The 25,284-nt window shown below is 29.8% G+C and overlaps 11 protein-coding genes across 11 annotated transcripts; 4 read left to right on the top strand and 7 right to left on the bottom strand.

Annotated features, from left to right (window-relative positions):
* Positions 1 to 277: 277 nt before the first annotated feature.
* Positions 278 to 3,193, bottom strand: APL5 (Apl5p; the record flags this gene model as incomplete). The annotated part of the gene is made up of 1 exon (XM_046080067.1): positions 278 to 3,193. One exon carries the CDS (start codon positions 3,191 to 3,193, stop codon positions 278 to 280), a length of 2,916 nt encoding a protein of 971 aa, XP_045937376.1.
* Positions 3,194 to 3,686: 493 nt separating this feature from the next.
* Positions 3,687 to 4,397, top strand: KXD1 (Kxd1p; the record flags this gene model as incomplete). The annotated part of the gene is made up of 1 exon (XM_046080068.1): positions 3,687 to 4,397. The coding sequence occupies one exon, from the start codon at positions 3,687 to 3,689 to the stop codon at positions 4,395 to 4,397; it is 711 nt and encodes a 236-aa protein (XP_045937377.1).
* Positions 4,398 to 4,557: 160 nt separating this feature from the next.
* Positions 4,558 to 5,367, bottom strand: OXR1 (Oxr1p; the record flags this gene model as incomplete). The annotated part of the gene is made up of 1 exon (XM_046080069.1): positions 4,558 to 5,367. The coding sequence occupies one exon, from the start codon at positions 5,365 to 5,367 to the stop codon at positions 4,558 to 4,560; it is 810 nt and encodes a 269-aa protein (XP_045937378.1).
* A 579-nt stretch (positions 5,368 to 5,946) lies between these two features.
* Positions 5,947 to 7,035, top strand: SCDLUD_001091 (uncharacterized protein; the record flags this gene model as incomplete). Its single annotated transcript, XM_046081531.1, has 1 exon — positions 5,947 to 7,035. The coding sequence occupies one exon, from the start codon at positions 5,947 to 5,949 to the stop codon at positions 7,033 to 7,035; it is 1,089 nt and encodes a 362-aa protein (XP_045937379.1).
* Positions 7,036 to 7,317: 282 nt separating this feature from the next.
* On the bottom strand, positions 7,318 to 8,136 carry SCDLUD_001092 (uncharacterized protein; the record flags this gene model as incomplete). Its single annotated transcript, XM_046081532.1, has 1 exon — positions 7,318 to 8,136. One exon carries the CDS (start codon positions 8,134 to 8,136, stop codon positions 7,318 to 7,320), a length of 819 nt encoding a protein of 272 aa, XP_045937380.1.
* Positions 8,137 to 8,727: 591 nt separating this feature from the next.
* On the bottom strand, positions 8,728 to 10,347 carry DBP3 (RNA-dependent ATPase DBP3; the record flags this gene model as incomplete). Its single annotated transcript, XM_046080070.1, has 1 exon — positions 8,728 to 10,347. One exon carries the CDS (start codon positions 10,345 to 10,347, stop codon positions 8,728 to 8,730), a length of 1,620 nt encoding a protein of 539 aa, XP_045937381.1.
* Positions 10,348 to 11,036: 689 nt separating this feature from the next.
* Positions 11,037 to 12,716, bottom strand: HNM1 (Hnm1p; the record flags this gene model as incomplete). Its single annotated transcript, XM_046080071.1, has 1 exon — positions 11,037 to 12,716. One exon carries the CDS (start codon positions 12,714 to 12,716, stop codon positions 11,037 to 11,039), a length of 1,680 nt encoding a protein of 559 aa, XP_045937382.1.
* A 1,001-nt stretch (positions 12,717 to 13,717) lies between these two features.
* RPL7A (60S ribosomal protein uL30) lies at positions 13,718 to 15,437 on the bottom strand (the record flags this gene model as incomplete). Its single annotated transcript, XM_046080072.1, has 4 exons — positions 13,718 to 14,347; positions 14,760 to 14,853; positions 15,162 to 15,197; positions 15,427 to 15,437. 4 exons carry the CDS (start codon positions 15,435 to 15,437, stop codon positions 13,718 to 13,720), a joined length of 771 nt encoding a protein of 256 aa, XP_045937383.1.
* Positions 15,438 to 17,204: 1,767 nt separating this feature from the next.
* On the top strand, positions 17,205 to 18,065 carry SCDLUD_001096 (Smr domain-containing protein; the record flags this gene model as incomplete). Its single annotated transcript, XM_046080073.1, has 1 exon — positions 17,205 to 18,065. One exon carries the CDS (start codon positions 17,205 to 17,207, stop codon positions 18,063 to 18,065), a length of 861 nt encoding a protein of 286 aa, XP_045937384.1.
* A 198-nt stretch (positions 18,066 to 18,263) lies between these two features.
* MPS2 (Mps2p) lies at positions 18,264 to 19,733 on the bottom strand (the record flags this gene model as incomplete). The annotated part of the gene is made up of 1 exon (XM_046080074.1): positions 18,264 to 19,733. The coding sequence occupies one exon, from the start codon at positions 19,731 to 19,733 to the stop codon at positions 18,264 to 18,266; it is 1,470 nt and encodes a 489-aa protein (XP_045937385.1).
* Positions 19,734 to 20,860: 1,127 nt separating this feature from the next.
* On the top strand, positions 20,861 to 24,082 carry HSF1 (stress-responsive transcription factor HSF1; the record flags this gene model as incomplete). Its single annotated transcript, XM_046080075.1, has 1 exon — positions 20,861 to 24,082. One exon carries the CDS (start codon positions 20,861 to 20,863, stop codon positions 24,080 to 24,082), a length of 3,222 nt encoding a protein of 1,073 aa, XP_045937386.1.
* Between the last annotated feature and the right edge of the window lie 1,202 nt (positions 24,083 to 25,284).

Raw genomic sequence — 25,284 nt, forward strand, 5'->3', positions numbered from 1 at the left:
CTATTATGGCATCTGTTGAATAATGAAAATAAAAATAGTAAATTATTTTTAAATATTTATTTTATTTTTTTTTAGCAGCGAAAGAGAAAAAAAAAAAATAAAATAAAAAAATAAAAAATAAAATATAGATAAATAGAAATATTTAAAATTTGATGACTTTATAAATCTAAAATAATCATTTATACATACATATAATTAATAAAAAAGAAAAAGAAAAAAAAAGTAAAATAACCACATCCAATGATAAATATGCATAGATTATAACTTGGTTCCAAAATCATTCATCCTCTTTATCAATTATAGCAACAGATTTCTTGCTTTTCTTTTTACTTTTACCAGAGTTCGTTTTCTTCTTGTTATTATTTTTCTTTTTCTTTTTCTTTATAATAATCACTTCCTCTTCTTCGCCATCTTTAAAGTTCATACTGTCATCATTATTTTTCAAATTTTCAAATTGTTTTCTTAATTGATTTATATCAATATCTTCTTCTTCAATATACTCGTCATCACCTATTTTTGTAGTGAAAGGTTTAGAAAAATCAAAATTTTTAAGGTTAGTTTTCAGATTCAAATCGATTCCGTTTTTTGGTCTATGCGTTTTATCAGTGATGGAACTAGTATTGACAAAAAGTTTATCTTCGAGTTCATCATTATATAGAGTACTATCAGATATAATCTTTATTTTCTTTTTCTTAGCCTTGCTCTTCTTCTTACTTTGGGTAGTACTAACATTATCAATATTACGTCCTGGACGAGAGACTTGAATGTTAATACCACTGTTGCTATTATTTGTATCAAGCAGTAGAGCCGATTTATTTTTTTGGATCCTATCTAAGTTAGTTTGGATAGTGTCGCTAGTATTATCATTCATATCTAATAAATCACGTTCCTTAATTGCATTATCACCATCAGCATCATCATCATCATCATCTTGTAAATAAAATGGATTATCAATTTTTTCCTTAGACAACTTATTGTTTTTTTTCGGATAAGGATTTTCGTCCATGATATCAGAGTCACTAGTTTCATATTGATCTTTCACTTCCGAATTGTAGTCATCATCAATATCTTCGTAAAAACTATTTTCAACATCATTTTCATCCAACTCCGCTATTTCCTCTGCAGTTAAAAATGGAACGCTTGTATCTAGGTCCATTTTTTTTTGCAATTTTAATTGTGTTCCCTGTTTAATTGGTACTAGCTCCCAAGAATTAAAAAAACCAGGCAAAACATCAGACACTAGAAAAGGCAATTCTATTTTGCCAGGAAGTTGATGTTCTTGTCCTTCTCCAGATGTTTCCTCTTCACTACCCTTGTTATTTAAAACTTCTAATGCTTCAAATGATAATTTTAAAAATTCAATAATTTGAGTACTTCTCTCTTGAACTTCAAAATCAACAGAAACGCTGAATTTTTCATAAAATTCTATTAGCTCTTTACATAGCTTTTGAACTTCCTCCAAGTTTCTTTCCGCGGTATGCCCAGTATTACTAGCATTCACCCAATTACTATAAACCTTCAATAAGCATACGAATAAAGTTTTCAAATCCACAGGAGATAATTTAACAACAAGCCCTTCCTTGTCACTGATCAAAACCCTAATCAGATCATTGCCATTATCGATCAATGAGGAAAATTCACCCAATGTCCAAAACAAGTTTACCAAAATACTTGATAGTTCACTGTAAATGTTGGAATTAGAGATAATTTTAATTATAGCCAATACCACTTGGTCTCTCATTTCTGGAACTTTAACAGCAACATTTCTAAGATGTTTTCCCACTAAAACGCCCAACCCAGAAATTTCTTTCGAATAAACGTTATTGTTGCTAGCACCAATACTAGTTTTCAAATACAGAACCATATCACACATGTCACCTAATATAGTAATATACCATTCAAATAATGAAATATTTTCGTAATCGTTCAAGCTAAACAAATATAATAAAGACTTGATGATTTTAATTTTATAATCAATAGGGATAGTTATTTTATAACTAATGCCACTAACGGTACTGGTATAGTCTTCTTCTTCGATGGCAACTTGCTTCAACAATTTTGAGGTAATTTCGATTAAATTATCCTCATTAACTATCCCTTCCAACAACTCCAATGCCTTTGATCTAATTGAAATGTCAACATCTTCCAATAACTCAATAACTAGTTTATCAAAAGAATAAATGAACGCAGTGTTAATTTTTCCTATATAATAAAATAGAACACACGAAACATACCTCAAATTTGGATCGTCTGATGCACAAAATTTGGTTAATAGCTCTAAAATCTGAACAGCGGTATCGACATCATCTGCCGTCAACATACCACCTTTAACAATACAATTGATAGATTCGTATATTAAGGAAGTTGCTGTAGTTTTCTCAATCAAGTTGAGCACCTTGGGTAACAACTTTAACCTTAATTTTGGTTCCTGTTTGCAAAATGTGGTAAACAATTTTAATAATCTAATAATAATCCAATTATTATCAATTTCAATTAACATATCATAGAATAATGGCAATAATTTCATAAAGGGTTGCGGATTAATCTTACACAATTCACAAATAACACTCACAGTGGCGGAAACAACACTAGTGTCCTCATCATGCAATTTTTCCACAAATGCTTCAAAGTCGTCTCTTAAAGCTTCTGGATATTGAAGAAAAAGTTTAAATAGAGACGCAACAGTCTTTTTTCTGATGTATGGCTTACTATGCCTTAACATTTTAATTAGATCTTTACTGATATCTCTGGCTAAATTGGGAGAAATGATGCTTGAAATCCCATTTAAAGCAATCCCTACTTTTAGCGCATTGGCATTGGATAAATCTTTTTTCAAGCAATTGGTGGCTAGCATTAACATATCGGAGTCTTCATGAAAAACTTGCTGAGCTGCCAAATATCCCACCCTTTTCTGCTGGAAATCATTACTGCTCATGACTTCCAAAACATAAAAATCAGCCCATGACATATCAAAACCATACATTTCTAAGTAAGATAGTTTTAAAATAGAATTTGTTTTTATGGTCATGTCTGGTGATTTTACTTCTTCTCTGCATTCAGAAACGGATTTAGTCAAAAAACCGTGTAATTCATGAGCATTGTGGTTATGAGAACGTATACCATTGATTAAATCTTTTAAAGATTTTTCGAAAAAAATCCCAAAGGGTCTAAGCCTTGAGTCTGAAAATGACATGGAGGTATTAATATTTATTATTTTTCTTTTAAAGTATGATTTTGGTTATTTCTATTTTTTATTTTAATTTTTTTTTTTTTTTTTCATTTTTATTACAAAGGCTGATGAAGTCTAAGAAGATTCAATTTTAATTGTTATTGAGGGAAAAAGGAAAAAAATAAAAATAAAAAATGAGAAAAAAAAAAAAAAAAATTAATTATTTTGTAGAACTGATAATAATAATAATAATAATTATAATAATAATAATAATTATAATAATAATATTTGCTTTTCGTACTTCCGACATTACGGATTTTCGGTCTTTGTATTAATAAAAATATGGTCCCTGAGTCTTATTTCTGGTTGAGGCTTTAAAAGATAAATAATCTAATTATTAGAAACTATATTTGTAAATTAATACTACGTTCTATATTTCTAGAGCAAATAGAAGAAAATAAGAAAGACAAAAAAGAAATAAATAAATAAAAATAGTTTTCAATTATATTTTGAGAATATGAGCCCTTATCAACACGATGAAGTACAAGGTGATATAAGAAGTAATGATAGCAATGAATTCATACGGGAACGATCAAGAACTCCGAGTATAAACTCACAATCATATGCTATACCAACAGATTCTATTACTATTGATTCCAACGATATAGATGAAAGTACCGCTAATGAGAGTGATAGTAGTGATAGCAACTCAACTGGTTTTAGTTGCCAATCCGATAATAACAATACACAATTAAGCTCAAATAGCAATAGAATGATATCTAATATTAGTTCCTCGCGTACAGAAGATCTAGAACATGAAGTCAGAGTCACTGGTAATGGCTTACTCCGACATTTATCCAGTACCGATACCAGCATGTTTGATGTTTCTAACTTTTTATTTAAATCATTGGAACAGACAATTGAAGGTGTGGATTTTTCCGAATGCTTACAATTGCAATCAAAAACCTCGGGGCTACTTAATTCTAAAATTGAAGAACTAACTTCATTGAACCAGCAGTTGATTGCTAAATTTTCTTCATTACAAACAAAATTTAAGGAAACTGATATAAGGTGTTCTAATAGCAAAAAAAATTTGAAAAATGCTTCGCATATGGTAAACAGAATTAAGCTGAAAATTGCCAGAAGATACCCTATAGAATACAACCAAGCAAGGTATATTATAAATAATAATAATTCCAAGGATGATGATGAAATATATAATCCTTAGTTACTAAAGCCACCTTTTGTGGATGCACTTTATAAACATTTACCCTAATAAATAAATAATAGGCAACTATTGGGTTATATACATGTGTAAGAGACGCAAAAAAAAGCTCTTTAAAAGCAAAAAGCAAAAAAAAAAAAAAAATATCTAGGCATTTATCTGTTTATCCAACCCTCCATACTTCTAGGGAAACAATCTGAAATTTAGTTCCCTCTTTACTTAGAATATCGTTCCCAAAAGTTAAGCAAGGATCGGTCACGCCATTCAAAAGAGATTGGTCCACCCATAACCCATAGTGACCATCACCAGCGCCCATTGATAGGAAATTACTGGTACAGTATATACTGAATTCGTTTAAACCAGTGTATGGATACCCTTGAAATTTTATACATTCATGTTGGGTACGTCCTTCTTTATTATCAAACATGAAAATATTATTTGTTTTCTCCAGCTTCCACAAAAAACATTCGCCATTACCATAGTATCTTCTGGAATCAGTTGGATGAAAGTATTCGTTAGAATATCCGCCGAATATACCATTTTTTCTATCTTGAATTATAATGACATAACCAACTCGACTTCCTGTTCTTGCTGGCACATCACTGTTACCTGGCTTTATCCTACTATATAAAGAGGTTAATGATGCGCCATGCTGTTCTAAAGAATATAATAAGGTCCAACTAGAATACAATTGGATCCTTGTAGGCATCAAACTTCTAATTTCATCACACATTTCTGGTGTCAGTAATCTATGTTTTGTTGTGGGGGAGTATCCCAATAATTTAATGGGTGGCAAAGAATTGTCATCCTGATCTATAAAACTAGAATTCTTAGAATCGGAATTAGTCTTTAGTTCCTTGTTTTCTATTTCAATTGGTATTCTCGTCATATTTGCCTGTAATGATGATGGTAATTCTGATTTGGGTGTCTCGTTTTTATTTTTCTTACTGAATATTTTCTCTGTCCAAGACATTGTCCGTGAGCTTCACTATGCCTTAAAGTACGAGTTTTGATTTATTTATGCTGCTTTTTGTAGCTACTTTTAAAAAATAATTTTAAGTGGGTAGTAGCCTTAATTAGATAGTCGGTTTTAAAAGTTGACAATTAAAAAGGAAAAAAAAGGAAAAAAAAAAAAAAAAAAAAAAAAAAAAATAATAATAATAATAATAATGATAATAATAATTATAATGATAATAATAAATCAGATAAGTTGCCTAATTGAGAGTTTGCATAGTTTTTTTTTATGCGGAAATTGTTAAGAAAAGTGTGTAAAGGTTTCGCTTTCAAAATAAAACGCAATGCAACGACTGGACGCGGAAAGTCGGTTCATAAATTGAAAAGAAGACGCGGAAACTGTGAATTTTCTTAAAAAATAAGACGCGTTTTCAATTGTATAGGATTACAGTAATGTATGCATAACAAAACAAAAAAACTCATATTTTGAATTAGAACTGTTCTAAAACCTTAAGTATAACATTTCTTGAAGCAAAACAAATGACTTTATAGTTCACAATGTTTTTAAATAAACTTCACCTCCATTGAATAAATAATAATGAAGACCAAGAAGATCGAGAGAAACAGAAATGAGATAAATACTTTTATTGAAAAAGTTTTAGCCAAACGTATCATTAAACGTGCTGCAAATATAGGAAAAAATGAATTTTTAGATAGGTTTAGTGAGAGAGAATTCTATAATTTATTCAGATTTACTAAGAGACAAATTATAAAATTAACCAAATTATTGAATATTCCAGAAAATATCACCCAACCTAATTATAAATATAAAGTTTCCCCAATAGAAGCACTGTCTATTTTCCTGTGTAGATTTTCGGTGCCAAAAAGGTTATTTGATATAAAAAAATCTGGGATCGGGTTGTCTGAAAGTAGAATTTGCAGAATTGCTCTGTTTACTGCCCAGTATATTGTGGATAATTTTGGTAATTTATTAATAATTGGTAAGAATAGCATACCATCAACCTTTTATGATGATTTACAAACGAATTGCGAACTCGTAGGTATGCCTATTGATAATGTGGTAGCCTATATAGATTGTTCTCATATTGTGTGCTGTAAACCAACAAAAATAAAGGATGATATTTGTTATACTGGATATAAAGATGCAAGGACTTTAAAAATTCAAGTGGTCTTATCATGCAGTGGATTAGTGTTAGATTTGCATGGACCTATAGCAGGTAGTATTAACGATGCAACGCAATTTAGCATGAGTGCGGTTGAAAAAAGATTTAGTAAAACATTTTATTCTAGCAAGGGTGAAGAATTATTTTGTTATGGTGATGGTGCATATTCTTTTGCCAACCATATGGTAACTCCTTTTCCAAAATTTTTAGAGCTTAATAACAATGACCAACAAGACTTAGTTTTAATCAACAAGGTCATGTCTAAACATAGAGTTGCGATCGAAAATTTTTTCAACTTTTATAAAACAACATTTGCATATTTTGATTCTAAAAAGAAGGTTAAACCAATTTTAACTTATATTGGGACGATTATTAGAGCTACAATATTTATGATGAATTTAAAGACGATATTACAGGGCTCACAGGTTTCAAAAAAATTTAAGTGTAAAATGCCCACTTTAGAGGAATATATTAGTTGGAATAATGTAAATTCCATTGAATAGCTAATATTTTAGCAACAACGACTTATAAATTAATTAAATATGGAATTTGTATTCAATTTACAAATATTTCTAAATAAAGTTTTTCTTTTTTTGATCTAGTTTTTTCCTGCTTTGTCATTTGAATTTTGTAATAAATCGATAATTTGTTTCTGGAAGATATCAGAGCTGTTCTTAATTGTTTGTACATTATCTTTCAATTCTTTTATATCATTCTTTACTACTTTCAATTCTTCTATATCATTCTTTACTACTTTCAATTCTTCTATATCATTCTTTACTACTTTAATCTTCTATATCATTCTTTAAATCTTCTATATCATTCTTTACTACTTTTAAATCTTCTATATCATTCTTTAATACTTTTAAATTCTTTTCTAATTTATGTCTACGTTTTCTTTGTTTAATTCTATCTTTCTTACTAGTTTTATTATCAGTATAAGATACCAATAACCTAAAGACTCTATCGTCCTGTGTTTTATCATTAATTTTCAATTCATCAGGCGTTGATTCAGAAAAAGTAATACTTTCAGAACTAGCTGGACTATTGAGAATGTTAGGTTGCATTTTGACTTTCCTAAGAGCTCTTTCCATTAATTTATTTTTATTTTTTTCCCTTTCTTCTTGTTCATTTCTTTCTCTTTCCTCTATTTTATCTAGTTCATCAAGCATATTTTCAATTTGGTGAATGATATATGCTTCAGCTGTGGGACCGTCTTCGGTGCCTTTGCCCGTTTTAGTTTTATTTTCAGAATCTTTACGATCACATTCCTCTTTAAACTGATAAAATTTTGTTTTTAAAGTACGAACCTGTTTGTAATTCAAGCCCGTTTCCTTATTGAATTGTTTCAATAAGTTTTTCCAGGTGGTATCTCTCACCTTTTTTCTAGAACAAAAAGCAGGCTTTGCAACATCCATTAAACTTGTTAAAAAAAATAACCAATCTGAGTGTGTTGCTCTTTTTTTTCCGGGTTTCAAATCCTTAACATTGTTCTTGCTTGAATCTATTTCAATATCTGATGCATTTTCCTCTACTGAATACTCGTTTTGACTTAAATTCTGTGGTTCTTCAAGTATTTCACCACTCTGATGCAAATCACTCATTTGTATGATGAATTATATCACCTGTTAGGTTACGTAAAAAGTTGTATGTTGATACATAACAATGTTAATATAATTAAAGGTAACGTTATTTATGTAAAGTAAGAATTACTCACAAATTCGATTTCGACTGAATTTCTTTGTTGGACGCGATTTAATCGCGTCCAACAGAGAAATTATATCGTTTTTTACGAATGCGGCGATTTTGAAAATGCGTCCATTTAAAAAATCGCTTCTAAATTTCCGCAATGCAAACTCTCAAATGGATTTAAAAATTATAATATTAATTTCGTTTAAATATTTGTGCACAATTTTCTGAACAATTTAACAAGCTATTCTCCTTCATTGTGTTTTCTTTTATTAGCAGCCAAATTTCTATTCAAAACAAAAAATAAATAAATAGATAAATAAAGAAGAATTAAATTAAATTAAATTAAATTAAAATCGAACTTTAAGACTGCTTAAATAAAAATAATAGTTAGATACACTATATCACATAGAGGAGGAGAGGAGGAGGGAAAAAGGAAAAAAAAAAAAAAAAAAAAATTGTGCATTTGTATATAAAGATTAAAAAATAATAATAACCAACAGGTTTTAATCAAAAGTGATCTTCTTAGGTTTCTTTGATAAATCAACATTTTTAAAAAATGCACCATAAGCACTATGTTCCTTCTTTTTGGTATGAGTACCAAATTTCATTAACTCCTCCGGAACTGGTTGATTAGCACCATTCAACACATTAACCAATCCACCAGCCAGATGCTTTTCTAAATCGGTAAATAAGGTATGAGCAGTACCTTTTTGACCAGCTCTGCCTGTTCTGCCAATACGGTGGACATAATCCTCAACTGTTAGTGGGAAAGTTAAATTAATAACAGTCTTAACGTTAGGGATATCTAAACCTCTAGCTGCAACGTCAGTAGCCAATAACAAATTTGATTTCCCCTTTTTAAAATCGTTCAATGCTTGAGTTCTTTGCTGTTGAGATAAATCACCGTGAATAGCAACTACATTATGACCCCTGTATTTCAAGTTTCTTTCAACACGTGAGGCTTCCTTTTTATAAAGAGCAAAAATTAAAACTTTATCGTCCTTGTGAGCGCCGGATTGGTACTTTTTCAATAATTCAAGTAACCTTCTTTCCTTTTCTGGTTGCGCAATAACTTCAACTATTTGAGTAATTCTTTTGTTGGCGCTTAATTCATCTCTATTACCAATAGAAACTTTGACTGGGGAATTCATAAATGTCGAAGCTAATTCTCTGACTTCTTTGGGCCAGGTTGCAGTAAACATTAAAGTTTGGCGACCGTGTGATGGTGTATTGCTAATAATTCTCTTAATATCTTCTTCAAAACCTTTTTCTAGCATTCTATCAGCCTCATCCAGCACTAGGTAATTGACTTGAGACAAATCACAACAACCTTCCTCGATCAAATCTAATAATCTACCTGGTGTAGCAACTACAACCTGCGATTTTTTTAGTTGAGCTCTTTGAGCATCTTTTGGAACACCTCCATAAACACAGCAGCATTGTAACCCAACTTTTTCAGTTAATACAACTAAATTATCATAAGTTTGAGAAGCTAATTCCCTGGTAGGTGAAATAACTAGTACCTTGATCCCATTATTACTACCATTAGAAGAAGAAGAGGGGAAAGTTAATAACCTGTTAATAGCTGGAACACCAAAAGCAAAAGTTTTACCGCTACCTGTCTCAGCAACACCAATAACATCGTTACCATTTAATAAATATGGCCAAGAAATAGCTTGGATAGGTGTTGGTTTCGGAAATTTAGAAATCTCTTTTTGAATATTTTTCTCCAAGGAAATATGATCAAACGACAGCAATGGACGGAAATTCAACTTTAATGGGTCTTCCACATTAGCTTCATTTTCTGTGAAGAAATTATCTATTTCAGATTGTGGAATAGAGGACAACTCAGGACTTTCAACATATTCACCAGTAGAAGAAGTTTTTTTTTGCAAATTATTAGTTTGTTCTTCGACATTCTCTTTTATTGAGTCTTTTTCTCCTTCTTGATTTTTCTTTTCCTTTTTATCTTTCTTTTCTTTTTTGTCTTTCTTGTGTTTTTTGTCCTTCTTGTGTTTTTTATCCTTCTTTTTCTTTGGTTCTAAACTATCGCTGGATTTAAGAACTTCTTCATCATTGTCATGTTTTCTCTTCTTATGGTCCTTTACGTGATCTTTAGCCATTTTGTTTAGTTTATTCGATTCAGATTTATTGTTTGTTTTTTTTTTTTTGTGATATTTGTCAAGTAAGAAATAGGTTACAAGTTTTCTATAAATTAATAACAAGTACTTTTCAAAATTTATAAAATAATAAGTGCTTGGCTTAGGGGGAGGAAGTGAAATAAAAAGAGAAAAAAGTTACAACTTAATATTGTTGAATAAATGTCAAAGGTTTATTCCATTATTATTGATTTTTTTTTCTTTTTTTTTCTAAATATCGTACTAAACAAAAAAAAAAAAAAAAAAAAAAAAAAGAAACGTTAAAACATTTTTTTTAAAATTTTTCGATTTCAGTCTTTTTTTTTTTTTTTTTTTTTTTTTTGAATTTATTGGAAATCAAAATAAAAAAAAAAAAAGATTAGATTTATCAAATAACAAAAGTAAAAACAATGATAAAAATAGAAATACCGTAAATATTATAACGTCAACTAATATACACGCACCTTGAATCAATAATTAAATAAGATCTATATACTTTTAAAATAGGCTTTATAAAATAAAAAAAATCAGCCTCTTTATCCCTCTCTCTTATTGTTTGCTACATTTTTTCTTATAAATATCTTTAACATTCAATAATAAATAAATAAAGGTGCCGAAATTTATAATGTCACTGGCCGTAAGACACAACCCCCAGTCAATATCCATAAGAAACGTTAACTGGCCACAGTCATATCTTCAGTTTCTCCAACATTTTGACCATTTTCTTGTTCAAACTTTTTATCTTCCTGTAACATATCATCATCCTCCTCCAAAGCACGAAATTGTTTTTTGCCCCTGAACTGCCAATACAATAAACAATATAAGGTACAACCAACAATGAAAACAGAAGCGTAATTCATATTATTTGGGTCGACAGGCAGTATCATAGGGAAACAGAAAAAGACTAGTGCAAATATTGTCCAAGCCAACAGTACAACATTAGTAAAATAACCAAATTTACCCAGCCAGAATGGGCCATGGACAATTTGCCTTTTTTTCATTAATAATAAAATAACAGGAATGGAATATGAAAATAGTAAAAACGAAACACAGCCAGTAATCAAAGAATTAAAAGCGGTGGCCGATGCTAAATACAACAACCCCAACAAAGCAACTAAAAAGCATGACATCAAATGGGCATTTAAAGGAACACCTAGACGCGAATTGACCTGACTCCATAGCCTACTGTAGGGGATACCATTATCTCTGGCAAACGACCAACATAATCTTGATTGCCAAGTGTGACAAGCAATCACACAGCCAAAAGAGGTGAACAAAATCAAACACCCCAGGATAATTGCACCTGCTTTGTTGTAGTGCAACGCCTGGTAGAAAATTTCCAAAATTGGAAACCCAGTGTTGCTATTCATAATATCATCTAAATTTTGAATACTAAAAAACATGGAGATAACATAGGGAAAGGAAGTGACAAAACCAATAAGAACAGTACTCATAATACTGATTGGAATGATACGTTCAGGGTTTTCTACCTCAAAGGCCATATGAGTGGCGCAGTCTAAACAACTAAAAGACCAAGCAGGATTCATTAAACCAATAATAAAAGCAATCCCACCGTTAGACCAACCAGTTTCGTTGTAAAAAGTAGCAAACACAAATTTAGGATCTTGATATTTCCCAGAGGCACAGGCTAGTACAGTTATGGTAATAACGATAAAAGAACCAATAGAAATATACAAAGATGATGAAGAAATTAATGGTAGAGACTTACCAAAACAATTAAAAATCATCAAGAAAAAATGCAATATCTCAAAACATACAAAAACATGCCATCTCTTAACTTCAAAATCTCTATGTGTTAAAGCATACATACCAACCAATTCCGTACATACACTTAAGGTAGTTGAGGCACTGGTGAAAACACTACCTGCCCAAGCATAACATCCACACATATAAGCTGCAAATCTTCTGTATTTTGGTGGAGCTAACTTTAAACTCCAATAAAATTGACCACCGGCATGAGGGTAAGCCGATGACAGTTCACTTAGTGAAGCACCAATACATAAAGAAATTAAAGCGATAATAATAATACCATAAATAACCATTAAAGGACCACCAGAACTTATACCTGTTACTAAAGAGGTGGAGATACCGAACCAAGAATTGGTTAATCCAAAGCCTACACCCAAAATAGACCATAAGGAAAATGATTTACGCAAAGTTTCATCACCTTCTGGTAAATTAGACCCGCTATTTTGGATTGAGGATTTGTCCTCATAATCATATTCTTTTTCGTAGGATTTAAATTCGGATTGTTTTCCACTGTTGTTGTTGTTGATTACAGAAGAAGTTTCTAGCTGGTATCCGGTGGCACCGGTAACCGTTGGCTTTTCCATTATTGCAAATATTTTTTTATCTATCCGTTATGTGAAATTAAACTTTACTCTTAGATTATATCTGCTGGCCTTATGCAATTAAAGTTTAATTTTTAAGTCAAAAAAAAAAAGAAAAAAAAAAAAGGTATCGATTATTGAATGCAATAATGAATTGTAGAATGAGGGAGGACGGAGCTTTTTTCTTTTTTTTTTTTTCCATTTTTGATATATATATATATATCTTGCTGTTTCGTTAACTTTCCTTAACGGTTTTGTCAAATAGGAAATCTTTTTTAAACAAAATAAAAAATGAAAAAAATAAAAAAGATTCCATAATTTTTATAATGTACGGAATTTTCTCAGTGCCAAATAATTTAATCTGATTAGACGGAGAAAGGGGATCGGGGAGGAGAGATAAAAAATAAAAATAAAAAACAGTGGTGAAAAACACTTTCACATGCTCAGCATGTGAAATATTATATAAAAATTAACTTTTTGCATACGACAAAAAACAGCTGCATGAAGAAAGAGATACATACATAAAAAGTAGAGTTTTCTAGAACTTTTACAAAATGGAAAAAGGAGTAGAAAATATACACAATTCTTATAATACAAGCATTAGACATTTGTAATTCAATGTTAAAGTCCCAAAATTTTGTTTATTATTCCGTTCAAGTTAGCTCGTAACTTTATGCATTTGCGTTAGTCATCTAAAAACCTCTTAAGAATCTGTGCGATAGCTTAATCTCACAAACAAAATTATATACTTGTCCATACAACACAAAAAGAAAAGAAAAAATAAAAACCATAAATTAAACAAAATACGCTACAAATCAATAAAAAACTATAATTGAACCAAAAAGCTAAATCTACAAAAAACATCATTTACTAAAAAAAAAAATTTAAAAGAAAAAAAATAGAAATTTATATTAAATTAAAAAGTTACAAATGGAAAAAAAATTAAAAAACAAAGAAAAAAATTACGTTATATAATTTCTTCTTTTTCCCTTTTAACATTAATCCTAATTCATAGCCTTAACCAATTTGTTAATAAATTCTTCACGGTTACCGAAAGAACCACCTTGGATAAAGTGCTTGAATTTTCTTGGAACACCCCAGCCACCAGTTGGGTTGGATAACTTGAATGGCCACAAAAAGTTGTTGGCTTGTTTAAAGTGTGGTCCGACAGAAACAATTTCGTGGATCAAATCATCGATAGACAAGATACCGTATTGGCCCAAAGCGGCTTCAACAATGGCATTGTCACTCAAGGCAATTCTTTGCTTGTTGACCTTACCGAAACCTCTCTTGTAAACCAATTGTCTAACGGTAGAGAAAGATGGGTAACCATAAGCAACATATGGTTCAACCAATTTCAACAATTCAACGGTAGCTTTGGTAACTTTAACGAAAACACCAGAGTTAATTTGGTTCAATCTTAACAATTGCAAAACCTTTCTTGGTTTTGGAGCAATCTTGTTAATACCCTTGATTCTAACAACAAAAACCAACTTGTGTTCAGCTGGAACATAGTAAGAACCGGAAGATCTAGCATCACGCTTAGCCTTAACAACAGCACGTTCAGCTTCAGTGTATTGCTTTTGGTAAGCAGCGTTTCTAGCCAAGATAACTTTTCTTTTTTCTTGGTTAGCCTGTGTAAATCATAGTATCACACATTACTTTAAAGTAAAGTGACAATAAATCGAATGTTAGTAATTAAAAATTGGCACAAATACACAAGAATGCAGCACATCGCATAAAACGGACCAATTCAAAAGAAAACACAACAGCAAATTGCAGAAGGAAGCATAGATTTAGTAAGTTTAATTCATAAAAATATTAGTCAGGCGAAAGATGGTGAAAAGTTTGTGACAACATCGCCTTAGCTAGTCGAACAAAAAATAAAATTGGGATATTTCATCACACATATTTTTATGTCGCACACCAATCTAAAAAAAAAAAGTTGCTGATCTATCTTGGTTTTCTTCTAAAAAGGTCTATTTTATAAAATTTGTTGATGTGAGCTCACATTAAAAAGTTTATAATAGTAAAAATAAAACATACAGCCTTACGAGCAACTCTTTCAGCAGCAAGTTGTTCAGCGGTCTTTTGTTGAGCCTTAGATTTTTTCAATTGAGATTCTGGAGCTAAAACTTTTCTGCAATCAAAAATAAAAGTAAATTAAATGTCTTTTTTTTTCTTCATAAATTATACGAAAAAAACTCATTTAATAAAAAGGTATATAATGTTAGAAAAATGTTCGTACAAATACAACTGATAGGGAAATACCCTGTAATCAGCTAAATTATGAATAGGAGTTATATCGAAATGGTTACCATTCATTCGACATACGAGGATCTGCAGAAATATGTAGATTCAAAACATTGGGGTCTCATCCGGTAAAATGGGAAAAAAACAAGATAAAAAATAATACAATCATTTTTATCGCCCAAAGATCTAACATACTTTTGTCTCAAATAATTGAGAAGTCCTCTAAGATAACTGTTTTAAAAACAAAACCAAATAAAAATATTTGGTCAAAAATCAGTATGAGTGAATAAGCAAACTACCTAAAATAAAGCCGCAATCTAGTCAACATGTTAAAGTGACCATTACAATATAACTCACAAGGATGTCTTTTTTTTTTCTTTCCTTCTAAATATCCATAATATCATTTATTTCGCTATCAAAATAAAAATAGCGATTATACTTTCGTAGGGAAGTAACATACTCGGCAGCCATTGTGATAATTAGTTCTTGATGTTTGAGTATTTTATTAGATCAGAATAGCTTAAAAAAATAATGGACTGAAATAATAAAAAATCTCTAAAATTAGGGTGAAGTAAAAAAATAACTGAAAGATAAGTTGAAAAGAAATGAAAGATGAAAGAAAATCATCGAAGCTTTATATAATGTAAAGAGAGAATATTTGACTGTGAAAAAAATTTTTTTTTATTTTTTTTGGCATACATATTGCTTTTATTTTATTTTTTTTTTTTGTGTGTGTGTGTGTGTATGTGTGTAGAAAAACGGAAGGGAAAAAAATAAAAAAAAAAAAAAAAAAAAAAGTGCGAAAAAAACAAAATTAGGGCATTTTTCGTTGTATTATTCTAAAGTGGTCTATGTGTGTTTATGGGAACTTTCTAAGTATTAAAAACCAATTTAGAAACAAAAATGCTTTTTTTTTTTAGTTTTTCTAATCTTTTTTTGATAAAAATCAGTATAATGTACGGGTGTTGTCTCAAATACACTTTTTCATCCAGCTACGAAAATTAACAAATTTTATATTAGTAAAAAGAATATCCCCAACAGAAGAAAAAAAAACATGCACGGTAAAAGGCACTTATATAATTTCATTTGATTCTACTCAACAAATAAATTGCTCCAACGCATGCGGCATAAGAATCTATGCACTCAAGATGAATACAGTAAAAAGAAAATATTTCATATTATTAGAGTCAGTCCCGAAAGATGGTATAACAAAAACGACATCACTGCTTATTGCTAGTCGACAAAAAATGCTGTAAAACAATATCATCACCCTCTATAATAATGAAATAGTACTTGTTTACTGATAAAAAGAAAATAAAAGAGAAAACGATAACTATATAAATATTAGAGTATGTGAACTCACATCTTTCTGCTGTATTTCCATAATTATCATCTATATTATGAATTTTAGTGCTAATATAGATCGTTTTTTTATTCCGTTCTTCTACTACTATGCACCTATAAATGTTCTGACAAGTCTTGCCCTGGATGCATGGTATGTGAAAGAGCTAGAATATACTGGTTGAGTGTTTTAAAATAAGTATATAAATGGAAAGAAAAAAATTCGGGGTCTAAAATGTTAAAGTAAAGAGATGAAAAAGGAGTTTTTGGAAATAAAAATAAATGGAATCAAGATATAAAGGCAAGAAGAATAAGAGTTATAAATTATAATTAAATAAAAAAAAAAAAAAAAAAAAAAAAAAAAATATTTCAAAATTATACTAGTTATTTTTCACACTAGAAAGTTTAGGGCTTTTTTTTTTTTTTTTTTTTTTTTTTTTTTCTTAGGGACAAAAAATTAAACATATGTGTGTGTAATATATATATATATATACCGTTGCAGGATTACATTGTTTTCATCTATATCCTCTAACTAACAAAAAAAAGTGGGTAAATGACACATGTCAAAAAAGAAAAACAGCCATATCTTGTTACAATACAAAAATAAAAATTAAAAAAAAAAAAAAATTTTTTTTTAATCATCCGGATTAAGAAAGGCTGTAAGTTTATTTCCTTTTTTCCGGTCTCTCTGGCTTATCAAGACAACTGATATAAAATTTCATGAAGTGTTTTTTGATTTAAAATATTTTAGATTTTTGGTTTTTCCGGACATATGTATCTCGTTACTTGGTATCGCATGAATATTTTTACACCTAAATAAATTTTAAAAAAAATAAATATCCTTATATCGAAACTTACTTAGGCTTAAAAATAGATAGAACACGTACATTAATTTCCATGTCTATAACCACAACTACTAAACAACCTTTTGGTGATTATTTATCCAATAATGGAAAAGATTATAACCATGCAACCGATAACCAATATAAAATCTTGAGAACGAAGGCAGACGAAGCTTTCAAAAGAAAACAACAACTTTCGATAGAGTCACAAAGTGCTTACAAAAGTAATGATAAAAAGAGGGCACATGAATTAAGTGAAGAGGCTAAGAAATATCTAAAAACAGCTGAAAACTATAATATGCAAGCGGCAGAGTATGCTTTGATAGAAAACAATACAGATAGCGCTAGTGATGAAATTGACCTTCATGGGTTGTACGTTAAAGAAGCACAATGGATCATGCAAAGAAGAATTGCTAATGGTGTGGGAAATAACGAACAAGTTTTAAAGGCTATTGTTGGGAAAGGGAAACATAGTGCTAATGGTATTGCAAGGTTGAAGCCAGTCATTGAAGAGTTATGTGAGACAGTTCACTTGAATAATTATGTTGATCCGAATAATAGTGGTGTTTTAATTATTGATTTAAGGAATGTAGCGAATAGAATTCCTTCCAGTTGGGCTACAATGGATTATTCTACATTTTTACATCATGATGGAGCATCCGATGGAGTTGTCAAACCACAAAATGGCACTGCTTATAATCACGATGATCCAAAGCCACAGTACCAACAACCACAATACCAACAACTACAATACCAACAACCCCAGTACCAACAACAACAACCCCAATACCAACAACAACAACCCCAATATCAACAACAACCTCAACAACAACAACCTCAACAACAACAAAGTGATAATAGCCTGGGAAGCTTGCTTCTTAAAGTTTTTTGTATTTGTTTGCAAAAGAATCTGTGATTTTTTTGCAAATAAATGATATCACCTATTTCTTCCCTTTTCCATGCAGCTATATATTATTCGGTTTAATTAGTTTATCTCATTGACACATGAAGCTTCTCATTATTATTTAATGCTAATTGTTATATACATATATATATATATATATATTATTGAATCCCAAATTGGATGTGACGTCACATTTATTCCAGTTTATTATCAGATAAACAAATCAGTATACTTTGAGTTGTCAAATTCCTCATAGTATTTTAAGTCACTTTTTTTCGAGAAATAGTCTTTATTCCACCAATATATTTTGCTTAAGAGTTTTGATTTCTCCCACCATTTCAACGTTAAGTGTGATTCCATATAGCTATGTTGTTCAAAAACGTTTTTGCCCATTTTATTCATGAAAAATAAATATAATTTTGTTAAAAAAACTAGAAACGATAAAGCAATAATAATCAAAAGTGGGGTGACTATGTAATTTTTTAGTAAATATGAGTATTCGTTATCATTGTAAAAATCCCAATTCATCTTCTTAACTGTAAAATGAGAAATCACAAAATTAAAAACATTGTCAATTATGTTATTGTTACGTTCAATTTTATTTAGATTAACTCTTGAATCCGGCACATCCAATTTTTGTTGCAAATCCTGTATAATACTATATTGTTCTTGTAATTTATCGGTTAATTCTTCTATAAATTTTTTATTAACATAGGAACAATCTGCGTCGGTGGTAAGTGGTATATCATCACTATTTTTACCAGGTGATGAATTAGATAATTTTTTATAAAATTCAAATTCTCTTTGTATATAAAAATATTTTGTTTTATACTCTTCTAAATCATTGATTTTACTTTGCAATTGTTTTATCGTAGTATCTTTAATGAATAACTGTTGTTGTAATGATTCTTTTGTGGTCTCAACATTTTGATAAGAGGGCATAGCAAATACACCATCAGTACTATTATGTCTTTTTTTTCTTCTTCTTATTTTTTTTTCTTCTGATATGGACGATGGAGATATCCTATTTTTTATTGTTTGTTTACCATCAGATTCAATGTTATTTTCTTTATTTGGTATGCTTAGAGGTCTCAAACCATTGTTGTTTTTACCATTTAAAATATTTGTGCTTAGTTCTGTTAAATCGACACTCATCCTTTTAATTTTTACAGAAAATGGACTCCTTAGTATGGGGCTCACGCTACTACTACTATTATTATTATTATTATTATTTAGAGCGGTAGGATTATTAATAACATTTATAGCAGGATTATACTTATTTGAACCAATATTATTAATATCGTCGTTGTTGGTCAGTACAGTCTCAAACGAATCGCCAGTAATATCATGATACAAACTAAAGAAATCATCCTTATATATTTTTAAATGCTCTTCTTTACCCACTACAAACTTTTTAAACAATGCGAAAACTTTATCATCTATGATGCGTCTATTATCATCATGTAGTTTATTCATTTCTTCTAATAAAGGTATTATATCTTTAGCATATATAAAGTCCTCATTTTCTTTATTTTTGTTGTTGGCAGGCCACACTTTATCTAAAAGGTCAGTACCATTATTTAAAGTGGTACTACTACTGTTGCATAATGATTCATTTATAGCTGGTTGCGGAATAATATGTATTTTATTCAAGGGCTCAACTGCCAGTGCTGGTTTCATTGTTAATGTTCTGCTATTCGATTTTTTAGTTCTTAAAAGGTGATAAATTTAACAAACTTTATGTGTTGTTTTTAATAGTGCTAAAATATTATTCGTGTTAAAAACGTGTGTGATTAATAGTAATAAATATCTACATTTAACCGCCAATGTCATTATATTTTTTTTATTTTTTATAATGAAAAAATAAATAAATTTCTGGTAATGGTATTTTACTGGTGATAGTAATATAAAAATAAATTATGTTTTGTTGTTGTATATAAGCATGATTCCTTTCTTTTTTTTTTTGTTTTTGTTTGTAGGATTAATAATATATTACTATTCGGATTATTATTAATTTTTACCAATACCGATCAAACATCATTGGAAATATTTTTTTTCTTTTTTTGTCGCCAATTTCAGTTCATACTCAGGGTAAGCTACCTATCATCTTAACCGCCGATCCGTAATTAATCCGACATTTTATAGCATGTCCGCCAAGAAACCACTCTTCGCTTCATCTACTTATATTACACGACCTTTTAATCATATCTATCCATGACATCGGTTTCTTAATCCATCTAATATTGTTTCTTCGCCTATTAAGGTCTCTAGTTTCATTATCCCGCAAAAAAACTAAACGGTAATTTTTTTTTTTATTAGAGATTAGAGTGGCAAATAAATATTTCGTTTATAATGATATGATACTTTATAGGATTATTTGTTCAAGGTGATGCTGACGAGAATATATTTTTTTTTTTTTTTTTTTTTTTTTTTTTTTTTTTCCTGTCAAGGGGAAAGAAAACAAAGACAGCATAAATTTTTTAACAATTTATAACTTCTATCTAATAAGAAACACAGTATCTTCTCTTTATTTAAGAAACAAAGATCAAAAAAAAAAAAAAAAAATAAAAAAAAAGGAAAAATCAAACATTGAAACTTAATAAGTGTCGTTGGTTTAATTTATTTTTTTTTTTTTTAAATCTATTGTTGGCTATTATATATTAATAACGTTGATTTATTTAAAAAAAAAAGGAATAGCATCAAGAAAGATTGGAGGGAGAGGAGACACCTACACAATCATATATCCATATCAGAAGATACGATTAGAAAGAGACAAATTAGTTAAATAAACTGTAAATATTGAAGGAATGGGTGGTAACGCTATTTTTACTACTACTACTACTACTACTACTAATAATAATAATAAGAATAAAAACAAAAATAATACGATCGAGGCCAATACTACTATTCCTTCCCCCAAGGCTTTTGAAAAAATTTCTAGTAACAGTACAACTTCTTTTACACCTCACTTACAGCCACATCTTAACAATGTTACTAATAGTAGCAAAAACACTACCGATGCTAATGCTGGTATGTGGAACAATGAATTGAACCTTAATTTCGGTACTACTGGTGGGAACACAACAAACACAACCACTCCCGGGACCAAATATCTAAAGGATTCTATCGATAAAAAAAATATAAGCAGCACTTCCAACAATAATATTGAAGATGAAGATGTAATTGAAGATATAATAAACCCTAATTTTGAAGCTGTAGAAGTAATGAATGACGATAGTAATATTGATAGACCCTGTTCTCCATTAACCTTAATAAATCAGCGTTTTGATGAACAAACTAGGAGTAATAATTTAGAGTTCATGAACGCCATAGCTTCCAATAAAATTTCTGGGAGTACCACTCACAATAATAACGGTAATAATGATACTGCAAATTTGAATAGTAATAATCATAATATCAATGTTGGTACCTCTCTACAGAAATTTGATAATAAAGTTGCATCTCCACTACGTAATTCACCAAGGTTAAGACATGCTACGTTGGGGTTATACAATTATAAACAGAACCAAAATCATCAGCAACAGCAGAAGCAGCTGCAAGGCGATAATTTTGCTAGCTCTTCACCCTCTACTGCCCAGCAAAAGGCGTTACTGTTACAGCAACAGGTGCAACAAATAAACCCACATTTCCATGCTTTAAATTCCGCCATCGGAAACGCCACTTCTAGGAACAATAACAACACTACAGGATTTATTACGTCAGAAAATGCAATTACAGCCACGACAAACACAGCTAATACAAAATACCCTCAACAATCACCTTTGTTAAGTCAAAATCTTTTACCATATAATGCTAATTTAAGACAGCAGCTATTTAAAAACAAGGCCAAGACAGGAGGATATAGTAACAATGCCGGTGGTAATATAACAGCCAATAAGAAACAAAAGAAGAGAAATAAAGATGGCTCGCCAACAGATGACTCTCAACTGCAACAGCAACATAAATCGAGGCCAGCATTTGTCAATAAATTGTGGAGCATGGTTAACGATCCAAAAACGGACTATTTAATATCATGGAGCGAAGATGGGAAGTCGTTTTTTGTTCATAACCAAGAAAAGTTTGTTCACGAAGTATTGCCCAAATATTTTAAACATTGTAAAATTGCGTCATTTGTTAGACAATTGAATATGTATGGGTGGCATAAGGTACAAGATGTTCGTAGCGGTGCGATGGAAGATAGTAGTGATGATAAATTACAATTTTCAAACACAAATTTTATTAGAGGCAGGGAAGATTTATTGGACTTAATTATCAGACAGAAAACAAATAATAACCATAGTTCAACAAATAGTATCAATGATATTGATAACGAGATTGCTATTAACAATTTATCTGCCAATGCTGGTGTTTTGACTAAAGCTTATAACTATAATATTAACTCTGGGATTGTCAATGGTACTAGTAATGCCACTCGACATAATTCCAACTACATGCCTTTAATAACGACACAGCCGCAACTAGATGCGACTTTGTTAGTAACCGAATTAGAAACGATTAAATTTAATCAACTTGCGATTGCTGAAGATTTAAAAAGACTTTCTAAAGATCATGAGTTGTTATGGAAGGAAAATATTGCAGCTATGAAAAGGCACGAACAGCAAGAACGCGCTTTGGAAAAAATGCTAAAATTAATGGCTTCTTATTTTGGTCCTGGTATTACTAAGTTTATTAAAGATGATGTAGGGAATACCGATAATGGTGCTGCTAGCAATAATTATGTTAATACTAATAATGTCAATAGTGGCAATGATGTTGGTAATGATCATACTCATAATAATAATAATAATAATGGTAATAATAATGGTAATAATATTAATAGTAATGATAATGATAATGGTAATAATATTAATAGTAATGATAATGATAATGATGATAATAATAATAATAATAATAATAATAATAATAATAATAATGATAATAATAATAATAATAATAATAATAATAATAATAATGATAATAATAATAATAATAATATTAATAACATCAATAATATCAATAATAATGGTAATAATAATAACAACAACAATAACAACAAGAGGAGGAATAGTCATATTGATGATGGTGGAGATCTTTTCTATAATACTATGGATAATTTTAATTCTAATATTAATAATAATGAAAATATGACTATTAATGATGGTTCCAATATTAACAATATTCATGACAACACCAAGAATTTTGGGGCTACCCAAAACTTTTATAACAACATGACCGGTAGTTATGGCAATTCACCGGTGATTACTTCGCCTAATTCAGAGGACGTCAGTATCAATAACAATAACGGCACTGGTAGATATACGAATTATGGAAATATTGGTAATAATCTTACAGCACAAAGAATGCTATTATTAAAAAATAAAACGTCACCATCCAGTAATAGTAGTATCAGCGAATTAGGCCAACCTACCGTAAGCACGAATACCATGGGCAGAAACCTCAGCGAGAACAATATAGACACTGTTGAATCTTCAAACAGATTAGAAGAAATTCCAGATTCTGACTTTATTAAGAATATTAATGAAAACATTGAGAAACAAAATAACAGCATCAATGATTTGAATGAGTTGATATCAAAGTTACAACAGGAGTCACCAATGCCGGGATCGGTATCTACTGTAGCGACGCCAATCCAATCAAATATTATGATGGCCACCAGTACCAATAAGGGTTCAAAGACTAACAATTCTATTGTTGATGTTAATGGTTTACCAGTTGAAAATGGACAAGAAGACTTTGATTTGCACGATTACCTAGCCCCAACACCAGAATTTATTACACATAACTCTGGTAACACAAATATAGAACATGTTAATGATGACTTTGGTAACAAGTACGGCGGCGATATTAAGAACGGGAATAATTACAATGATGGCACTGGTGATCAACGACTTACCCGCATTACAAATGAGACCAATGCCAATAATAAAAGAGAATTAGATGATACGGATACTGCAATAATTGAAGAAATTGAGAATCCCGCAACTTATTTAAAAAAACTAAAGAAATGATGTTTATCGATGAAAAGACATATATATATTTTTTTTTTTTTAACGATTGTAGTATGTGTATATTATTTTAGGTTATATGTATATAATATAAACGAGCAAGTGGTGCGCAAGATTACAAAGAATGCCGAATTGGAGATAAAAAAAGAAATTTGCACCTGACTTTTCGTTGTTTTTTACTTTTCCAGCAAAATTTGCACCCCTTTTAAGCCATTACGTAAAAAATAGCTGATACTCCCAACTTTCTTGTGTGTAACTCACACTTTATTTTTCATTTTTTCATTTTTTCATTCTTTTTTCACAAACAAATTACAATGTTTTTAACTTAACTATCTTTAATCGCAGCCTCATACCTTATCATCGAAATAAACAAAAAGAATGAATGTAACAATTGCCGAAAGAAAGGTGGGTGTAGGTAAAAGTTTCAGTATTGTAATATTTTAATACCAGTGTAGTTTATATTCAGTTTGTTACAATAAACTTTTAAATTTGAATTTGAATTTGAATTTGAATCCGTCAATCAAACTATCGCTAATCCAAGGATCGATTCTTTCATAGGGACTGGAAGAGGTTGAAGTAATTACCATTTATCCACTACCATTATTTGTTATATTTTTTTAATAAATTAATTTTTCAACTTGGGTTGAACTTATATTTTTTCCTTAAAACCAAAAAAAAAGAAAGAAAAAAATATAAAAATAAAAATAAAAATAAAAAGAAAAGAAAAGAAAAGAAAAGAAAATTAAGCAAAATTATAGTGTTCTAATTATTAATAACAATATAAGCACAAAATCGCATAATAAAAAAACTAAAATAAACAATAAAAGAGGTGTAAATTTCATTTATAACATCTTTACTGTTGAAATTCTTTATTTTAGTTTTTGTAAGGAAATCATTTCTAAAAGTAAAAAAAGAAAAAAAGAAAATTGTGGGTACAATAAACTAGAAAGCTGGACCCGTTAAAATTGCCATAACTTAATTAGCTAAAGGGAAACATTTCGATCACGAACAGCACCAAAAATTTGAATTCTAATAAAAAAAAAAAAAAAGAAAAAAAAAAGCAAAAAAAAAAAAAAAATAAAAAAATTCTTCTGGAAAATAGTTTCGAATAGAAATATTTTATTAAATTATTCAAAGCCATTAATCTGTAAAAACCTCCTTTCATAAAGTTGCCATATCTGTACACTCCAATAAATCACATTATT

This window comes from Saccharomycodes ludwigii, chromosome I (genome assembly GCF_020623625.1).
Source record: "Saccharomycodes ludwigii strain NBRC 1722 chromosome I, whole genome shotgun sequence".
NCBI classification, from domain to species: domain Eukaryota; kingdom Fungi; phylum Ascomycota; class Saccharomycetes; order Saccharomycodales; family Saccharomycodaceae; genus Saccharomycodes; species Saccharomycodes ludwigii.